General features: G+C 47.7%; 1 protein-coding gene across 1 annotated transcript in view; it reads right to left on the reverse strand.

The window, feature by feature from the left end:
* Positions 1-236: 236 nt before the first annotated feature.
* The window catches only part of LOC117349766 (NXPE family member 3-like), an 86,096-nt gene continuing 66,638 nt past the window's right edge, over positions 237-19,694 (reverse strand). The window contains exons 2-3 of the mRNA XM_033923359.1: positions 18,136-18,348; positions 237-862 (exon numbers count right to left, since the gene is read on the reverse strand). Coding sequence (XP_033779250.1) covers positions 327-862; positions 18,136-18,348 — 749 coding nt within the window. The 3' untranslated portion in view covers positions 237-326. The remainder of the gene's footprint in view (positions 863-18,135; positions 18,349-19,694) is intronic.

Consider the following 19,694-nt stretch of genomic DNA (forward strand, 5'->3'; position numbering starts at 1 on the left):
AGATTCTGCAGATTGAGTAGAATTAACAAAGTTAAGGGTTAGTGATTAACAGCTCTAGAGATCAGTTGTTGTGGACTAAGATTGTATATGTCAGTTACCTAAATACTTCAGGAACAGATGGACTGGAGTGAGCTTAGACAGAGATTTCAGTAGTTGGAGCCTAAGAACAGTACCAGGCAGAGCTTTGGATTCTTGCCCATAAATATCTAAGAATAAGAAGAAAAAAAAACCCCCAACAAATTTTTAGATTGTATCAGGTTGGGCAGACTGGATGGACCACTCGGGTCTTTATTTTCCATCATCTACTATGTTACTATGCACCTGAATTAACGGGGACAGATAAGAGACAGAAGAATGTCTATTTCATTCTGAATAATTATTCTAGCAGGGTGGATGTCTTCAGGCAAGTAATGACATGATGTCATCTGCCATGTGTCAATGATGGCCACTTGGATCCCCGAGAACATCCTTCTTAAGATGATGTCCAACTGCAGGGACTGCCATTCATTGAAATCTAAGCCCTTGAACCCCGTGTTGGCCGACTTGATGATAACAGTGGTCTGAGGGCTCCTTTGCAAGAGATCTACCACCGCCCTACGGATAATCTGTACCCGCCGGATGTACATGTCCACAGGCAAGTGGGTGAAATGAGCCCAGATGGTGAAAACGATCACCATTTGAGGTCCCCCGCCGATCCCATCAATGTCATTTGCCATGTAGTGAACGTCTGCCACTAAAGGTTTGCCATATGTCCTCAACGGTCTTCCATGTACTCTCCACTGAACTAGGTAGTTGTTTTCTGGGTCTATGGCCAGTAAAGGTCCTATCAGAGGTGGTACATGTAAATCAATCCTCTTTAGAGCTGTAAAAGAAAAATCACCCAGTATTACTGTCAATAGCAGTGTTACAACAAGGTTATAAGTAGGATGAGGCCTGACAATGGGTCAAAGGTTAATTCTGAGACTCATTCATGCAAGCTGCACATATAAAAAGAAGTTTGTTTTGGAAAAACAGGAGCAGAAAACATTCTGCCCAATATTCAAAATGATTTAAGCAGGTAGGAGAAGCTCTTCCCTGCTTAAATCGCTTGAGGCCGCCCAACCACTAATATTCAGCAGCTTTTCATTGGATTGTCTCACTGAGTATCAGTTTTGACCAACCATGTCCAAAGTGGACAGGTCAGAGGCAGTATAGGGGGCAAAGTTAAGGAGGAACCAGCAGTTACAACACCTACATAGCTAACCGGACAAATTTAGCCCAGCTCATACACAGTCCTAAATTCATCTGGCCTGCACCCACATAATATTTGGGTCCCAACTTAACTGTGTTGATCTCTCACCCTTCTGAAGCACACATCCTTCGGATTCTCCTCCCACCTTCCTCCCCAAAGCACATCACTTGTCTGATCCTCCTGCTTCCCTCTAACTCCCCCAAAAGCACATCACCCAAATATCCTCCTTCCTCCCTCACTACCCCCTCAGATGACTCAAGATCTGCACCTTCAAGCCCCTCTCAATACTATAACCCATCCCATCCAACTCCATTCAGCCTAGGCCCACTCTCGGGCCTACCTAAAGTCCCTGGTTGTCCAGTGGGGGCTATGGGAGCAGGAATGAACCCCACAAGTCAGTACTTGTGATAAATTGTGATATTTCTAAAGAAACAGTTTGGGGTATACACTCCTAAAAGCTTTTACACTCTGCACAGAATTTTGATCATGTAACCTCTCTTTTTAAACAGGTACCTTGGCTCCCTCTATCAGCATCTGTGTTAAGTTATAAGTTAAGTTATACAGTATAGTTGAGGGCGGCCACACAAAACTCAAAGTCCTAGATTTCAAACGTACAGACTTTAGTAAAATGGGAGCGTATCTGAAGAAAGAGCTGTTAGGATGGGAGGACATAAGGGAAGTGGAAAAACTGTGGTCTAAGCTTATAGGAGCAATAAAAATGGCTACTGACCTTTATGTGAGGAAAATAATTAAAAACAAGAGAAATGGTTCTATAAACTTGTGGCAGAGAAAATAAAGGCATAAGGGCTGGCGTTCGTGAAATATAAAAATTCCCAAGAAGAGGAATACAGAAAGGACTACCGGGTGAAACTGAATGAAGCCAAGAGAGAGATACGTCTGGTGAAAGCGCAAGCGGAAGAGCAAATGGCTAGGAATGTAATAAAGGGAGACAAAAAATTTTTCAGATATATTAGTGTATGGAAAAAGATGAAAAACGGAATTGCGAAACTAAAAGATGATATGCCTCGATATGTGGAGAGTGATGAGGAAAAAGGAAACATGTTAAAAAAATATTCTGTTCTGTGTTCACGGAAGAATATCCTGGAGAATGACCAAGATTGGAAAAGTTATACACAAGAATGGAGTAGATACCGTGTCGTTCAAGGAAGAAAGTGTTTATGAACAATTTGAAAAATTGAAGGTGGACAAAGTGATGGGAACAGATGGGATACATTCCAGAATATTGAGTGAGATCAGAGAGGTTCTGGCGGGTCCTATTTATTCACCAAATCTTTGGAAATGGGAGTGATTCCTGGAGATTAGAGAAGAGCGGATGTGGTCCCTATTCACATAAGTGGTCGTAGAGATGAAACAGGAAACTACAAGCTTCACTTCGGTTATTAGAAAAGTAATGGATATTTTTCTTAACATTGATTGTTTTGTTGTTGGATTATATCATACACACATCTTAGTATTTGATAATACAGGGTGGGCCAAATGTAGGTATACAGTACATATTCATTATTTGTTTTTATTTGGGGATCATGAATAACATTTATGTGAAGATTTATTATCATTTAGTACTGTACTATACCTATTCAATACCTGTACAATAAAAAGAAATAATGAATAAATACTGTATTCCTACTTTTGGCCCACCCTGTATATTCCCACATTGTGTACCTAAAGTTAAGCACCGGCTTATTTAATGACCAAAACATTTATTGGGATATATTAACTGCCTTTTTCATGAAGAAATTCACTTAACAGTAATCAGGTACTCTTAAGTATTTTCCCTATCTATCCTGGAAGACTAACAATTTAATTGTGGTACCTGGGGCAATAGAGAGGTAAAATCTAACCACCCCACTTTTATTTTTGTTTTTCTTTTCTTTATATTTTGTTTATCCAATCTTCTGTTTATTGGGTTATGTTGACTTTGTTCTGCAGCCTCCATTCTTGTTCTTACATCACTGAATTAAGTCACTGATCACTCCAATTTGACTGTTGGTACAGGTTCAACTGTTAAAGTGCCTTCTACCTGCTAAGTATTTCCATCATTTGGGATTTTGAAGACCTCAATCATCCCCTTGAACATCTTTTTTCCAAGATGAGAGAGAGCCCCAACCTGCTGTTCAGCTGATTCCTGGTGTCAAGGGAGGTGGCTTGATGAGACGTCTGATGTGTTGGCAGTGATCGGTCCGCTGAGAGTAGTGAGACACTTCCCATAGGAGGAGGAGGTGGCCTGTAGAAATTTTGGCAGCAGATCGAGTGAGAGGTGCAGCCGAGGTGGCGCGACGCTACGTATCGGCCTGCGGGGGTGTCCGATGTGCTGGCAAGGACCTGCGAGGTTGGTGGTGGCGGTTGTCTGGTTGGTGATGGAAATACGCCTTCATATATGATTCATTCCAGCGATGGGCCGATTTCATTACGGCTGTCAGCTGTTCAAGCGGACAAACTGTCACTACGGAATTGATTCCTGAATCCTTTCTCTCCTTTGGCTTGTCAACTATGCAGTCTGCTTATATTAATATCTGACTGGAATTTATTAATTCAATTTAATTTAAATACAGTACTTAATATTTAATCTTTTTTTAAATTTATCATTTTATCCTTGTTTTTATTCTTGTTGTATTGTATATATCTTGTCTTTATCTCTATTTTTTATCTTTCCTATCTGAATATGTTCTGTGGAGTTCCTTTCAATATTGAATTGTTTCATTGTAAACCGCTTAGGTCAGTAAAATGTGGGAGCAGTATATCAAATGTTCAATAAACATAAACATAACTATTAGAACACACGATCACTTACAAATGTCCATCTCTAAAATCCATAACTCCACTCCTTTGTGTGGTCCCCCAACCTCCTGCAAATACATACTATCAAAGATACATATGTATGTACAGAAAAGCAATTTTCAATGAGTCTCTAGAGTTTGGAGTGGTAGCAGAGGACTGGAGAAGGGCGGATGTGGTCCCTCTCCACAAAAGTGGAAGTAAGGAAGAAGTAGGGAATTACAGGCTGGTAAGTCTGACTTCTGTGGTAAGCAAATTAATGAAAAAGAGAATGGTCAAGTTTCTGGAATCCTCTGGATTACAGGACCAGAGGCAACATGGTTTCACTAGAGGTAGACCTTGTCAGACAAATCTGATCAATTTCTTTGACTGGGTGACCAGAGAATTGGATAGAGGGTGTGTGCTAGATGTGAAGTATTTAGATTTTAGCAAAGCCTTTGACAGTGTTCTGTCACAGTGGAACTGAAGGCACTTCAAGCAATGGAGGAGGAAGACAGAGATGCGGAGACGCAGAAATGTACAGAACTCCAAGCAGTGGAGGAGGAAGATAGAGATGCAGAGAACATCGAGACAGAGAACACCGTGGAGGAAGAAGTCCGATAGCTGGAGAAGTTCACAGAGGAGGCGTACAGGGAGGCCGTGGAAAATCACCAGCAACAGTGGAACTGCCGAGACTCACCTGCAGAGAGTGTGGATCACCTGATGGACGATCACCACGAAGGAATAAGTTACACAGCAGTGAGAACGAAGGACATGGACCTGCAGCTGGAGAATCAAGAGAAGATATAGAGGACAGCAATCGTCGTAGGGGACTCTATCATCAGACAAGTAGACAGCCACATAGCGGGAGGAAGACTGGATTGGATGTTGATCTGCCTACCAGAGCCAAGGTAGAAAACATAGTGAGTCACAATGACAGGATCATTGAAAGTGTGGAAGAAGAAGATACGGCGGTGGTGATACATGTGAGGACGAACAACGTGAGCAACAGGAACTATAACAGAGAAGTACTGAAGGACCAATTCTGGATGTTGGGAAGGAAGCTGAAGACCAGAACTGAGAGGATATCATTCTCAGAGATCCTGCCGGTACCCAGGGCAGAAGAGAAGAGGCAAATGGAGCTGCAAGCAGTCAATTTGTGGATGCCGCACTGGTGTGAGGAAGAAGGATTCCACTTCATGCGCAACTGGATGACATTCTGGGAGAAGATCAAGCTATTCAGAAAAGATGGACTCCACCTCAGCAGAGACAGAACGAGGCTACTTGCAAGCAACATCAAGAGGGGGAAAGCCGACAGTCAATCAAGAGAGAGAGTCGATGGTTCGGGAACCGGTATACCTGGAGGATACCGTGCAGGAAGATAGAGGGAAAACTCACTGGATCACAGGCAAGACAGACCAAAAGGGACACAAGAAGGAAGGAAATGCGAGAAAGGAACAGGCCGCAAACTCAAGTGTATGTACACGAACGCAAGGAGCCTTAGAAATAAGATGGGTGAATTAGAAGCTGTGGCACAAAAAGATAACGTTGACATCATCGGCATCACAGAAACATGGTGGACTGAGGAAAACGTCTGGGACACTGTGCTACCGGGATACAAACTATACTGCAGAGACAGAGTGGCTCAAAAAGGTGGGGGCATTACCATATACATCAAAGAGGGAATTGAATCTACTGGGGAGAATACGCCACAACCGACAGATAAGTTGGTCTCTATGGGTAAAGATTCCAGGAATAAATGGACTAGAAATGAAGATCGGCATCTACTACCGACCCCAGGGCAGTCCGATGAAATTGACAGAGAAATGACGGATGAAATTAAATGAAACTGCAAGGGAAGCAACGCAGTTATCATGGGTGACTTCAACTATCTAGGGATAGACTGGAACCTAGGCACCTCCGGCTGCACTAGGGAGGCCAAGTTCCTGGATGTTGTAGACAATTGCTTCCTGGAACAACTTGTCAAGGAAAATACAAGAGGAAATTCAATTCTGGACTTAATTCTAAATGGACTGCGAGGACCTGCACAAGGTGTAGAAGTAGAAGGGATGCTGGGAAACAGCGATCACAATATGATCCACTTCGATCTAGACACAAAGGCGAAACATCGGTCCAGAACGACGGCCACAGCACTGAACTTCCGAAAAGGGAATTACGAAGAGATGAGATGCATGGTGGGGAAGAAGATTAAGAAGAGGATAAGCACTGTAAAAACGCTAGAGCAAGCTTGGTCCCTTTTTAAGGACATGGTCACCGAGGCGCAAAATCTATATATACCGTGTAGTAACAAGGGATCCAAGAGGAAAAAGAACAAGGAACCGGCGTGGCTCACTGTAGCGGTGAAGGAAGCGATCAGGGACAAGAAATCCTCGTTTAAGGAATGGAAAAGGTCAAAAATGGGCAAAAACTGGAATAAGCACAAACATCAACGCAGGTGTCATAAGGTGCTAAAAGGGGCCAAAAGAGACTACGAGGAAAAAATAGCCAAGGAGGCAAAAAACTTCAAGCCGTTCTTTCAATATATTAAGGGGAAACGACCCGCAAAGGAAGCGGTGGGACCATTGGATGACCGTGGAATGAAGGGAGTGCTAATGAAATACAAAGCAATCGCCAACAAACTGAACAAATTTTTTGTGTCTGTATTTACCGCAGAGGATATACACAGCATACCAGAACCCATCAGGTTATATGCTGGAAACGAAGATGGGAAACTGACAGGGTTGACGGTCAGTCTAGAAGTGGTATGCAGGCAGATTGATAGGCTTAAGAGTGATAAATCCCCGGGATTGGATGGCATCCATCCGAGGGTCATCAAGGAACTGAAAGGGACTATAGCTGAACTGCTTCAACTAGTAGCCAACCTGTCGATCAAATCGGGAAAGATTCCTGAGGACTGGAAGGTGGCGAATGTTACGCCGATCTTCAAAAAAGGTTCGAGGGAGGACCCGGGAAACTACAGACCGGTGAGTCTGACCTCAGTACCGGGAAAGATGGTAGAGGCTCTGATAAAGGACCAGAGTTATAGTCATTGGGGACTCCATGCTGAGGGGCACCGAGGGACCAATCTGCAGACTGGATGCTCACTCAAGAGAGGTTTGCTGTCTGCCTGGAGCCAAAATACGGGACGTCACCACCAGCCTGGGTAAACTACTTACATCTCATGACCATTTTACTATGCTTCTTATCCATATAGGTACGAATGACACTGCCAGGAACACCCCAGAGACCATCACCAGAGACTTCGGAGCCTTGGGTGAGAGGCTGAAGCAGACAAGTGCGCAGGTAGTCTTCTCATCAATCCTCCCAGTTAGAGGCAAGGGAAGAGCCAGAGATGAATGCATCCGGAGAACGAACGAATGGCTACAAGGATGGTGTCGAGATATGAACTTCGGATTCCTGGATCATAGAGAGGCGCTGCAGGGACTACAGGGACCAGACGGACTCCATTTGACCAGCAGAGGTAAGAACGTCTTCGGACACCGACTAGCCCGCCTGATTCGCAGGGCTTTAAACTAGGTAAGTTGGGGGAGGGGACCTACTCATATACTGGTGTGGAAAGGAACTATCCTGATGTGACGAGTCGACACTCTGTTTCCGAGGTAAGGACCCAATATGCAAACAGTTCTCTAGGAGCCACACAGACTCAGTCAGGAATAGCCTTACAGGGACTCAGCAAACACAAAGTGTGGAGGGCCATGTATGTTAATGCACACAGTTTAGGCAATAAAATTCTAGAACTGGAAACTGAAATAAGGGATGCCAACCTGGACGTGGTGGCAATATCCGAGACTTGGTTCACGGACGCACATGGGTGGGATATGGCTATACCGGGGTACAATTTACTTCGTCAGGACAGAGAGGGCAGGTTAGGTGGAGGGGTAGCACTATACATTAAAGAGGACATCAAAATCACCAGGATCACTGATGTCAAGTATACCGGGGAATCCCTCTGGGTAAACCTGGCAAGAGGTGGCAAAAAATGCCTGTATCTTGGAGTGGTATACAGACCTCCAAGACAACCGGAAGACATGGACGCAGAATTAATTGAAGACATAGAGAATATAACTCTACGGGGCGACACTGTACTGCTAGGGGACTTCAACATACCTGATGCAGACTGGAACACATTTTCAGCAACAACCAGCAGCAGCAGGAGGCTTTTGACCTCCATAAAAGGAGTACATCTCAGACAGATGGTAACGGAACCCACTAGAGCCCAGGCGATCCTAGACCTGGTACTCACCAACGGGGAAAGCGTCTCAGAGGTCTCGGTAGGAGATACGCTAGCCTCCAGCGACCATAACATGGTATGGTTCAACCTTGGGAAAGGATCCCCTAAATCAATTACAAAAACAAAGGTGCTCCAATTCCGGGGCACCGACTTCGCACGCATGGGGGATTTCGTTCATCAGACGCTGCAGGACCATGCAGGGACCAGCAATGTGGAAACTATGTGGTCATACCTAAAATCATCCATACACGAAGCAACTAATCGCTACATAAAATCAGTAGATAAACGACAAAAAAAAACAACAAACCCCAATGGTTCACTGAAGAGATCTCGCACCTCATTAAGGAAAAGAAAAAAGCATTTCTTTCCTACAAACGTACGCAGAGAAGAGAAACTAAAGTAGAATATAAGACCAGATCTGCAACGGTCAAAACAGCAGTTAGGGAGGCCAAACTTCGAGTGGAAGAAACTCTGGCAAAGAACATTAAAAAAGGGGACAAATCCTTCTTTAGGTATATCAGTGATAGGAAAAGGAATACAGACGGTATAGTACGCCTTAGACAACCGGACGGGAACTACACGGTGGCGGATTCAGAAAAAGCAGAACTACTAAATGAATATTTCTGCTCAGTCTTCACCTGCGAAGCACCGGGACATGGACCACAGTTGATGATAAAACAAGACGTGGATGACCCGTTTCAGAATTTTGAGTTCACACCTGGGGACGTTTACAACGAACTGGCAAGGCTAAAGGTAAACAAGGCCATGGGACCGGACAATTTACACCCAAGAGTGCTCAGAGAATTGAGAGACGTTCTGGCGGAACCGTTGGCAGTGCTCTTCAATCTCTCACTAAGTATGGGGAAAGTTCCATTAGATTGGAAAACAGCCAACGTCGTTCCTCTACATAAAAAGGGTTGCAAGGCTGAGGCTGCAAACTATAGACCGGTAAGCCTCACCTCAATAGTGTGTAAACTCATGGAAACACTAATTAAGTATAAATTAGATACGATCCTGAACGAGGGAAATCTCCGGGATCCCAGCCAACATGGATTCACCAAGGATAGGTCATGCCAGTCAAATCTAATCAACTTCTTTGACTGGGTAACAAGAAGACTGGACTCAGGAGAGTCCTTGGACGTCGTGTACCTGGACTTCAGCAAAGCGTTCGACAGCGTCCCACACCGCAGGCTGCTGAACAAGATGAAATCGATGGGATTAGGAGAGACTCTAACTGCATAGGTTAAAGATTGGCTTAATGGCAGACTTCAGAGGGTGGTAGTTAACGGTACCCTCTCTAAAATGTCGGAGGTGACTAGCGGAGTGCCACAGGGTTCGGTCCTGGGCCCACTCCTCTTCAACATATTCATTGGGGATCTGACTCAAGGGCTTCAAGGCAAAGTAACCTTATTCGCTGATGACGCCAAGCTATGCAATATAGTAAACGGCCATAATCTACAAGATGCTATGGAGCAAGACCTGCGTACTTTAGAAAGTTGGTCCTTGATGTGGCAGCTGGGCTTTAACGCCAAGAAATGTAAGGTCATGCATCTCGGTAACGGAAATCCTTGCAGAACTTACACCCTGAATGGAGAAACTTTAACCAGGACTACGGCAGAACGAGACTTAGGAGTAATCATCAGTGCTGACATGAAAGCAGCCACTCAAGTGGAGAAGGCTTCATCTAAAGCACGGCAGATGATAGGTTGTATCAAGAGAAGCTTCGTCAACAGGAAACCTGAAGTCATGATGCCATTGTACAGAGCCATGGTGAGACCTCATCTGGAGTACTGTGTGCAATTCTGGAGGCCACATTACCGTAAGGATGTGCTCAGAATTGAGTCGGTTCAGCGGATGGCCACCAGGATGGTCTCGGGGCTAAAGGGTCTCCCATACGAGGAAAGACTGAGCAAATTGCAGCTCTACACTCTTGAAGAGCGTAGGGAGAGGGGAGACATGATTGAGATATTTAAGTACATCACGGGATGGGTCGAGGTGGAAGAGGATATCTTTCTTCTCAGGGGACCCTCGACCACAAGAGGACATCCGCTCAAACTCAGGGGAGGGAAGTTTCGTGGAGACGCAAGGAAGTACTTCTTCACGAAGAGAGTGATCGAGCATTGGAACAAGCTTCCAGTGCAGGTGGTCGAGGCACGCAGCATCCCAGACTTCAAGAACAAATGGGATACCCATGTGGGATCCCTACGGGGTCATGCCAAGGGATAGGGTCACTAGGACTTGAATGAGCGGGTCAGTAGAGTGACAGTATAATTACAATTATACTTAAGGGGTCAGAAGACTTAAGAGGGTGGGTAAATAGTGTGGGCAGACTTGATGGGCTATATGGCCCTTATCTGCCGTCATCTTTCTATGTTTCTATGTTTCACATCATTGATCACTTTTACGGACACGGGCTGATGAGGACCAGCCAGCACGGTTTCAGCAAAGGCAGATCTTGTTTGACGAACTTGCTGCACTTCTTCGAGGGAGTAAACAGGCAGATAGACAAGGGCAAAGTGGTTGACATTGTATATCTGGATTTTCAGAAGGTGTTCGACAAGGTTCCACATGAATGACTACTTTGGTAAATTGCAAGCCATGGAATTGAGGGTGAAATACTCACGTGGATTAAAAACTGGCAAAGATGGCGTCTTGAGCAGGACGCTGAGAGGAGCAATTTTCCTTTTCAACCTTTTTTTTAAAAAAACGGCTTTTTCCATGCCTAAGAGAAGAGGGAAACCGAGGGGTATCCCTCCACTTACCTCAGGTTCCTCGACGCCGAGGCAGACTGTAATTACAGCGTTTACAGTTCCTCCTTCCATATTGGGCGTTTCTGCTGCTGTGGAGCGGGAACTCCACAGCTTTGACAGCGAGATGTCTCTCTCGTTGAGCCCACGAGGACCGCATACCCCTCCCAAACTTGGAGAAACGTCAGCGCAGCAGAACTGGCAAGAGGGCTCCCCCGGTGTGTGGGGGGAGGCTCGTTCTCTACCCGAGGTGAACCCGGAAGTGAAAGCAGCCACGCTAACTCCGATGTTGGAGACGCAGCGTTCAGGGGGAGAGGAGCCGTTGGTAGCCAGCGGTGGTGAGGTTGCAGGAGCCCAGAGTTCTTCTCTTGGTGCAGAAGCCATACTAAAACCAAAGTCGGCTGATATCTCCCTCCTTGGACCGTTGGTGAGACCACAGGCTGTTACCCTGGATTCCATTTGGTCTGCAATTGAGAACCTTCACCTGGTATGCACTAACTTTGTTTCTATAACTCAAAATTCTACTTCCAGGATAAGTTCTTTAGAAACTATTACCCAGCAACACCAAGTGGACTTGCACCAGGACCATCTGATCCCGAAGCAAATGCCGAAATGCGACCAGCGCATTGTAAATGGCCCGAAGTTCCAGCAAATTGATGTGGCAGCGACGGTCGGCGCTTGACCAAAGATCCTGGGTTCGGAGGCCGTCGAGGTGAGCACCCCAGGCATACGCGGAGGAGTCCTTCGTCCGGACCTTCCGCGGCGGGGGCGTGAGAAAGAGAAAACCTCTCGAAAGATTTGAAGAGAGTGTCCACCAACGGAGCGAACGCCTCAAGGAGGGAGTCACCGCAATGCGTTGCGAGGCGGGATCCCGGTCCTGCCTCCACTGGGACGGCAGAGTCCACTGAGGTATTCGGAGGTGAAGTCTGGCAAAAGGAGTCACAAGAATGGTGGAGGCCATGTGTCCCAACAGTATCATCATCTGCTTGGCGGAGGCCGTGGACTGAAGGGAGACCTGCCGGTAGAGGTGGATGAGGGCGGCCTGCCGAGTTTGAAGCAGAAACGAGCGGAGGCGAACCATGTCCCGCCCCGCCCCAATGAACTGCAGAGATTGAGAGAGGCACAACTGGGACTTAGGAAAGTTGACCTCGAAGCCCAGGCGCTGAAGGAAGATAATAGTCCATTGGGTCGCTGAGATAACCCCCCTCCGCGACGGTGCTTTGATAAGCCAATCGTCGAAGACCCTGGGACCACAGGGCTGCCACCACCATCACGAGGCATTTGGTAAAAACTCAGGGGGACGAAGCGAGCCCGAATGGAAGGACCCGATACTGCAGGTGAAGGTCCCCCACCTGAAAGCAAACGAATCTGCGAAAGGCCAGGTGGATCAGGATGTAAGTATAGGCCTCCTTCAGGTCCAGGGAACAAAGCCAGTCCCCCTCGTCCAGCAGGGGGTACAATGTGGAAAGTGAGAGCATACGGAACTTCTCCTTGACCAGGAACATGTTCAGCTCTCGGAGGTCCAGGATAGAGCACAGATCGAGGACGGAGGGGGCGGCCCGCTCCAACCCAGACAGTCAAAAGGACGGTGCAGGCTTAGCCGTCGCAGGGGCCTGAGGCTTTTGAGGGGCCCGCTGCTGCTGCTGACGTGAAGGAGGCGGTCCCGAAAACACCAGCGTTGATTTCTGGGGATAGCGCCGGGGAGGCAACTTGTAGGACTTGGGAGGAGTGGACTTCGTCTTGGGTCGGACCAAGGAGGCAAAGGAGCGCTCATGCTCGGAGAGGCGTTTAGTAGCCTCCTTGATAGTCATCAAAGAGTTCGTTGCCCAAGCAGGGGAGATTTGCTAGCCGATCCTGCAAATTCAAGTCCATATCGACTATGCGGAGCTAAGCCAGGCGGTGCATGGCTACCGCAAAGGCAGAGACCCTGGAGGAGAGTTCAAAGGCATCATATGTCGCCTGAAACATATAAAGCCGAATCTGCGACAGCATATCCAGGAGCCGGCAAAACTCTGCCTGGCGATAAGAACATAAGAACATAAGCAATGCCTCCGCTGGGTCAGACCTGAGGTCCATCATGCCCAGCAGTCCGCTCACGCGGCGGCCCAACAGGTCCAGGACCTGTGCAGTAAACCTCTATCTATACCCTTCTATCCCCTTTTCCAGCAGGAAATTGTCCAATCCTTTCTTAAACCCAAGTACTGTACTCTGCCCTATAACGTCCTCTGGAAGTGCATTCCAGGTGTCCACCACACGTTGGGTAAAGAAGAACTTCCTAGCATTAGTTTTGAATCTGTCCCCTTTCAACTTTTCCGAATGTCCTCTTGTTTTTTTATTTTCTGAAAGTTTGAAGAATCTGTCCCTCTCTACTCTCTCTATGCCTTTCATGATCTTATAAGTCTCTATCATATCCCCTCTAAGTCTCCTCTTCTCCAGGGAAAAGAGACCCAGTTTCTCCAATCTCTCAGTGTATGAGAGGTTTTCCATCCCTTTTATCAAACGTGTCGCTCTCCTCTGAGCCCTCTCGAGTAACGCCATATCCTTCTTAAGGTACGGCGACCAATATTGGACGCAGTATTCCAGATGCGGGCGCACCATCGCCCGATACAATGGCAGGATAACTTCTTTCGTCCTTGTTGTAATACCCTTCTTGATTATGCCTAGCATTCTATTTGCTTTCTTAGTGGCCGCTGCGCACTATGCCGTCGGCTTCATTGTCATGTCCACCATTACCCCCAAGTCCCTTTCTTGGCTACTCTCATTCAATAATATCCCTCCCTTCGTATAGTTGTACCTCGGGTTTCCGCTTCCCACATGCAATACTTTACATTTCTCAACGTTGAACTTCATCTGCCATCTCGCCGCCCATTCCCCCAGTTTGTTCAAGTCCCTTTGCAATTCTTCGCATTCCTCTTTAGTCCCAGCTCCACTAAATAGTTTTGTATCGTCCGCAAATTTTATTATCTCACACTTCGTGCCTGTTTCTAGATGGACCGGCAAATCATCCAGGAAGGAGGGCAGAGTCTTAATGCACTTTTTAAGATAGGAAGTGAACATAAAATTGTAGTTCAGGACCCTGTTCACCATCATCGAGTTCTGATATGGGCGCCTGCCAAACTTACATTACATTAGGGACTTCTATTCCGCCTATAGCTTGCAGTTCAAGGCGGATTACAAAAGAGCTAACTGGACATTTCCAGTGAAGTTACAACAGTTTGGGTTTTTTTTGGTTACAGCCGCGTAGACACGGGAAGGATTAGACTTCTTTAGAGTAGATTCCACCACCAGAGACTGGTGGGAGAGTTGAGCCTTTTCAAACCCCTTACAGGGGACGGTCCGGTACCGGGATTCCATTTTGGACGGAATGGCCGGGATAGCATAAGGAGTCTCCAAATTCCGGAAGAAAGTCTGCTGTAAAACCGGATTCAAAGGGAGACGAAGGGATTCCTTCGGCGGATAAGGAAGCTCCATCTCCTCCAAATATTCCTGGGTGTGCCTGGAATCAGATTGGAGGTCCAATTGCAGCGCCTTGCCCATGTCCACCACAAACCTGGTGAAGGAGGAGGGCCTTCCAGGGGGAAAGCCAAGCGAGACTTCGGGGCAGCCGAAAACGAGGGGAAAGCCTCCCTCGAATACTGCGCCGGCACATCAGTGTCCACAAGCACGGACGTCGAAGAGGCCCCACTAAAAGAACGAGGGGGAATCGATGACAGCTTGCGTTTAGCAAACTGGGCAGGTGAGGACCCGGGAGTCCAAGGGACAGAGATCCGAAGAGCCCGCCCCGGTGAGCCCAGGGAAGAAGAAACCCGCCGACATGGAAGGGAGGTGAGGGTCCTCGATCTCGGTGCCCCACGGTACGGGGACCATTACGGCACAGAAGAGCGGAGGAGCATGAGGTCTGATGGCAGAACGGACCCCGTAGTGCGAGGGCCCGGTGATCTGCCCCGCTTCAGGGAAGAATCTCAGGGCCGCTTCGCAGACCTCTGCCTTGAGTGAGAGAGACGCCTCAACCAGTGCTTCACACGAGGACGGGTGGCGGGAGAAGTACGCCTCAAGGGAACAGGCGAGAAATCACTCGAGGAGAGACGTCGAGACCGATGAAGCTTGCCTCGAGGGCCCTCGGCGCGACGCTCAGGCTGGTCCACAACGGGCGAGGTCGAGGCCAGGGCAAGCTGGGTCAAAGCCGAGGAGATCTGCGTAGTTAGAATAGCCTTTAGCATATCCTCGAACATTGGCATCGAGACCAAGGGATTCGGACATACGGACATCCACTCCAACGAGGGCGACCTCGAGGTAGAGTATTCCCGTAAAGTGGAGGCATGTTTGGGAGGAGGTCTTGTCGAGGCCGGCAGGACTAAACTCACTGCCTGGGAGGCCAGAGACTCCTAGGATGGCTTCTTCGGTAGCTGAGCTGAACCTGAAGGAGGAAGAGGAGACTTACCCAAGGTCGAGGTCTTTGAAGCCGAAGCCCCCGAGTGCTTCAAAGTCGAGGGGGACTTTCTCGGGACCGAGGTCTTCGAGGCCGACGTCGTGACCGAGGCCGAGACCGGGGTCGAGGTTGGACCCACTTCCATGGCGAAGAGGTCCAGAATCTTGGCCCAACGTCGATGGAGAGCCCGAGATTGAAGGGTGGCACATCGAGGGCAAGAGTCCATAGGGTGATCAACCCCCAGGCAAAGGATAAGCCAACGGTGTGGGTCTGTGATGGAAATAACCCGACCGGGACATAGGGCAGAAAGAACAAGCCGCGACCACGCGAGACTGAGCGGCCACCGAAGAACTGGGAGTCCCCGGTTGCAGGTCGACGGAGGAAAAAATGAAATTTTTTTTTTTTTTTTTTTAAATGGTTTGGAAAGGACATGAAAACAAGAAACGCAGCGCACAGCGACTTCTGACTGGAAAAACAAAGAAACGAAGCCGTGGTGCAAGAAAGGCACTTAGGATTGCAGAGAAGAGAGACAGGGTTTTCTGGCTCCACGGAAAACTAAGAACTGAAGACCACGTTGAGGAGAATATTCCTGTGTGTGTGAGTGCAGAAGCATGCATTTGTGTGTTTGTGTTTCCTTCACATTTCACTATAACCAATATAATCAAACTGAATGCAGAGTCAGTGATGCGTGAAGATTTCGGATAGGTGCTACATCAAAAGTCTTTATAATCTGATGGGATAGAAGCTGTGGCATAGTGAGGGTGAGAGGTGCCCGGGGCGGCTTGCGCACATCCTGCCCTCTTCTCTGCCCTACCCCCATCCGCTCCTTCCCCGCTCAATCCTGCTGCATACGCCTTTTCCCCTGTATTTCTTTTATGTTCCAGGCACGAGCAGCACCCAATCTTCCTCAAACGTCACTTCCTAGGCGCGTGTCCAGGAAGTGATGTCAGAGTAAGAGCCGGCACTGGCACGAGCAGCAGGTTGTGGTTGCTGCTCATGCCCGGAACGTTAAAGAGGTATGGGGGAAGGGGAGGGGTACTTACATGCTGTAGTGGGGGGGATAGGAGTGGGGAGGGTGGAGAGGAGGACAGGAGCTGGCACCCCATCAAGATGATGCCTGGGGTAGACCACCCCCCCTTACTATGCCACTGAATAGAAGGAACACATCCTGACCTTTGTACAGTCGACTCCACCTAAGTGCACGTCGGTTAAGCGCACGCTTCGGTTATCCGTACCCGACCACCATGGTCCCGTTTTTTTTTCATTAAAGTCAATGGACGTAAACTCCGGATATTTGCAATTCTGATAAGCACACAATCCGCTTATGTGCACTGATGTTGTAGGTCCAACCTTTATTTTTTTTATGTAACGTTCATTCCAGTTAAAAGCAATCACAAAGATGAGCCGCGTGTTTCAGAACAGCAGTCTAGATCTGGCCATGTGTTCGAACATTCGGAACTGCACCGTGGCGTTGCGTGGACAAAAATCATTGTCTTTGGCTGAATGTGTCCACCATACTGATGTCAGATGTCGCTTAGGCGTTGTTATTACAGTACTTGTACATAAATTTGGAAGGGCCTGTCCCCTAAGAGTGGTGTACTCCAAGTCCTTCTGCCGTTGCTTACGTAGGGTCTCCCAATTAAAGCGATAGAGACTAGAGAATGACACGGTGACGGTTTACCCACGGCCACCGCATTTAAGCCGCGGGTCACCGCCGAAAACGGGGAAGAAAACTAGCAGTGAATGGGATTGCAGTGGCGGTGACGGGGCGGTGAATGGGGTGGCAGTGGCGGTGACGGGGCGGTGAAGAGGATGGTGAGACGGGGACGGGGCGGTGACTGGGATGGTGAGACGGGGACGGGGCGGTGACGGGGATGGTGAGACGGGGACGGGGCGGTGACGGGGACCAATTTTTTCACCGTGTCATTCTCTAATAGAGACCTCTACACCGCTTTCAAACGTAGCGAAGCTGTTGGCTTCAAGGTGCCTGCCTGTTGAATATGAAAGCAACAAAACCCAAGGGATAATCGCAAACTTCAAACGTCATTACTGGTCACTCGTCCTAAGATATGTAATGGCTGTGATCAATGCAAGCATGGAATTCTGTCCCTGAGCTGCTGATCCCGCGAGAAAAATGACGGTGCTCACATGGTACAGCAATTAAGCACCTGCTCCGTTTAAGTGCACGTGGCAAACGGTCCGAAGGGCTTGCACTTAAGTGGAGTCGTCTGTATTTCATTTACTTTGCAAAGTAGATGAGTATATAAATTATGTGGTGTCTAACTAGGAAACTGAACAGAGACTCATAGAAAATTCACTCACAAGTATGACTTTTATGATCTCGTTTTTCCGTCTAGACCAGTGGCCTCAAACTCAAACCCTTTGCAGGGCCACATTTTGGATTTGGAGGGCCTCAGAAAAAATAGTTAATGTCTTATTTTAAAAAATGACAGTTTTGCATGAGGTAAAACTCTTTATACTTTATAAATCTTTCCTTATGGCTAAGTCATAATAATAATATTGTAATTTATAGACATATGATCAAGAAACTGTTTTATTTTACTTTTGTGATTATGATAAACATACCGAGGGCCTGGCGGGCCGCATGTGGCCCCTAGGCCGTGGGTTTGAGACCACTGATCTAGACACACAGGAGGTCTGTATTATTACTGAGAGAAGTGATATGCAATCAGTAGCTTACAGGGAACAAATTCATCAAGGTACAGCCACCACTGCCGCAGGGTCGAATCTCCAAACATATACACCACTTTCCCTCTAAGGCACTTGGTGACGTTGGGTGGCGTGGGGAACTTCTTGGTGGAGCAGACCCGGGATGTCCACTTGTCGTCATAATAGAATCCAGAAGGATTTGGGATCAGCAGCCCCGGTGTGCAAAGGGGTAGCAGCGGCTCACCTGAGAATTGCAAAACTCAATTTAAAAACTTCAGGTGATCATTTTTAGTAACACCCACCCCCATCCCCCCCCCCCCCCACACACACACACACTGCATACACAGTTACTAAGATATATGAGGGGACAATGAAAAGTTCTGAGCCCAACCATGAAGAGAATAATGTGAGAGAGAAAGAAAGAAAGAAAGAAAGAAAGATGACGGCAGAAAAGGGCCAAGGCCCATCAAGTCTGCCCACTATAGACCCTCCCCTTAAGATTAGCTAGTGTTTTGCCCTGACCCTCTTAGGGATCCCACATGGGCGTCCCATTTATTCTTAAAATCTGGCACGCTGCTTGCCTCGATCACCTGCACTGGAAGCCCGTTCCACCGATCAATCACTCGCTCCGTGAAGTAATACTTCCTGGTGTCGCCGTGAAATTTTCCGCCCCTGAGTTTGAGCGGGTGCCCTCTTGTGGTTGAGGGGCCTCTAAGAAGGAAGATGTCATCTTCCACTTCTATACGTCCGGTGATGTATTTAAACGTCTCAATCATGTCTCCCCTATCCCTGCGCTCCTCTAGAGTGTAGAGCTGCAAATTGTCTAGTCTTGCTTCGTACGGGAGACCTTTAAGCCCTGAGACCATTCTGGTGGCCATTCTTTGGACCGACTCGACCCTCTGCACGTCTTTGCGGTAGTGTGGCTTCCAGAATTGCACGCAGTATTCCAGATGAGGTCTCACCATGGCCCTGTACAATGGCATAATGACAGCAGGCTTTCTGCTGACAAAACTTCTACGGATGCAACCCAGCATCTGCCTTGCCTTTGAGGAAGCCTTCTCCACCTGATTGGCAGATTTCATGTCTGCACTAATGATTACTCCCAAATCTCGTTCCGCTGAAGTCCTGGTCAAGGTCTCCCCGTTCAAGGTATAAGTTCTGCACGGGTTTCTGTTACCTAGGTGCATGACCTTACATTTTCCAGCATTGAAGCCCAGCTGCCAGGTTGAGGACCAGCATTCCAATGTGCGCAGGTCCTGCGCCATACTATCTTGTAAATTGTCCTCGCTTACCATATTACATAGTTTGGCGTCGTCGGCGAATAATGTTACTTTACCTTGAAGCCCTTGAGTCAGATCTCCTATGAATATGTTGAAGAGGAGCGGACCCAAGACCGAGCCCTGAGGCACCCCGCTGGTCACCTCCGATGTCCCAGAGAAAGTACCGTTAACCATCACCCTCTGACGTCTGCCACTCAGCCAGTCTCTGACCCATGCCGTCAGAGTCTCTCCCAACCCCATTGATTTCATCTTGTTTAACAGTCTGCGGTGTGGGACGCTGTCAAAAGCTTTACTGAAGTCCAGGTACACT

Source organism: Geotrypetes seraphini, chromosome 16 (genome assembly GCF_902459505.1).
Source record: "Geotrypetes seraphini chromosome 16, aGeoSer1.1, whole genome shotgun sequence".
NCBI classification, from domain to species: domain Eukaryota; kingdom Metazoa; phylum Chordata; class Amphibia; order Gymnophiona; family Dermophiidae; genus Geotrypetes; species Geotrypetes seraphini.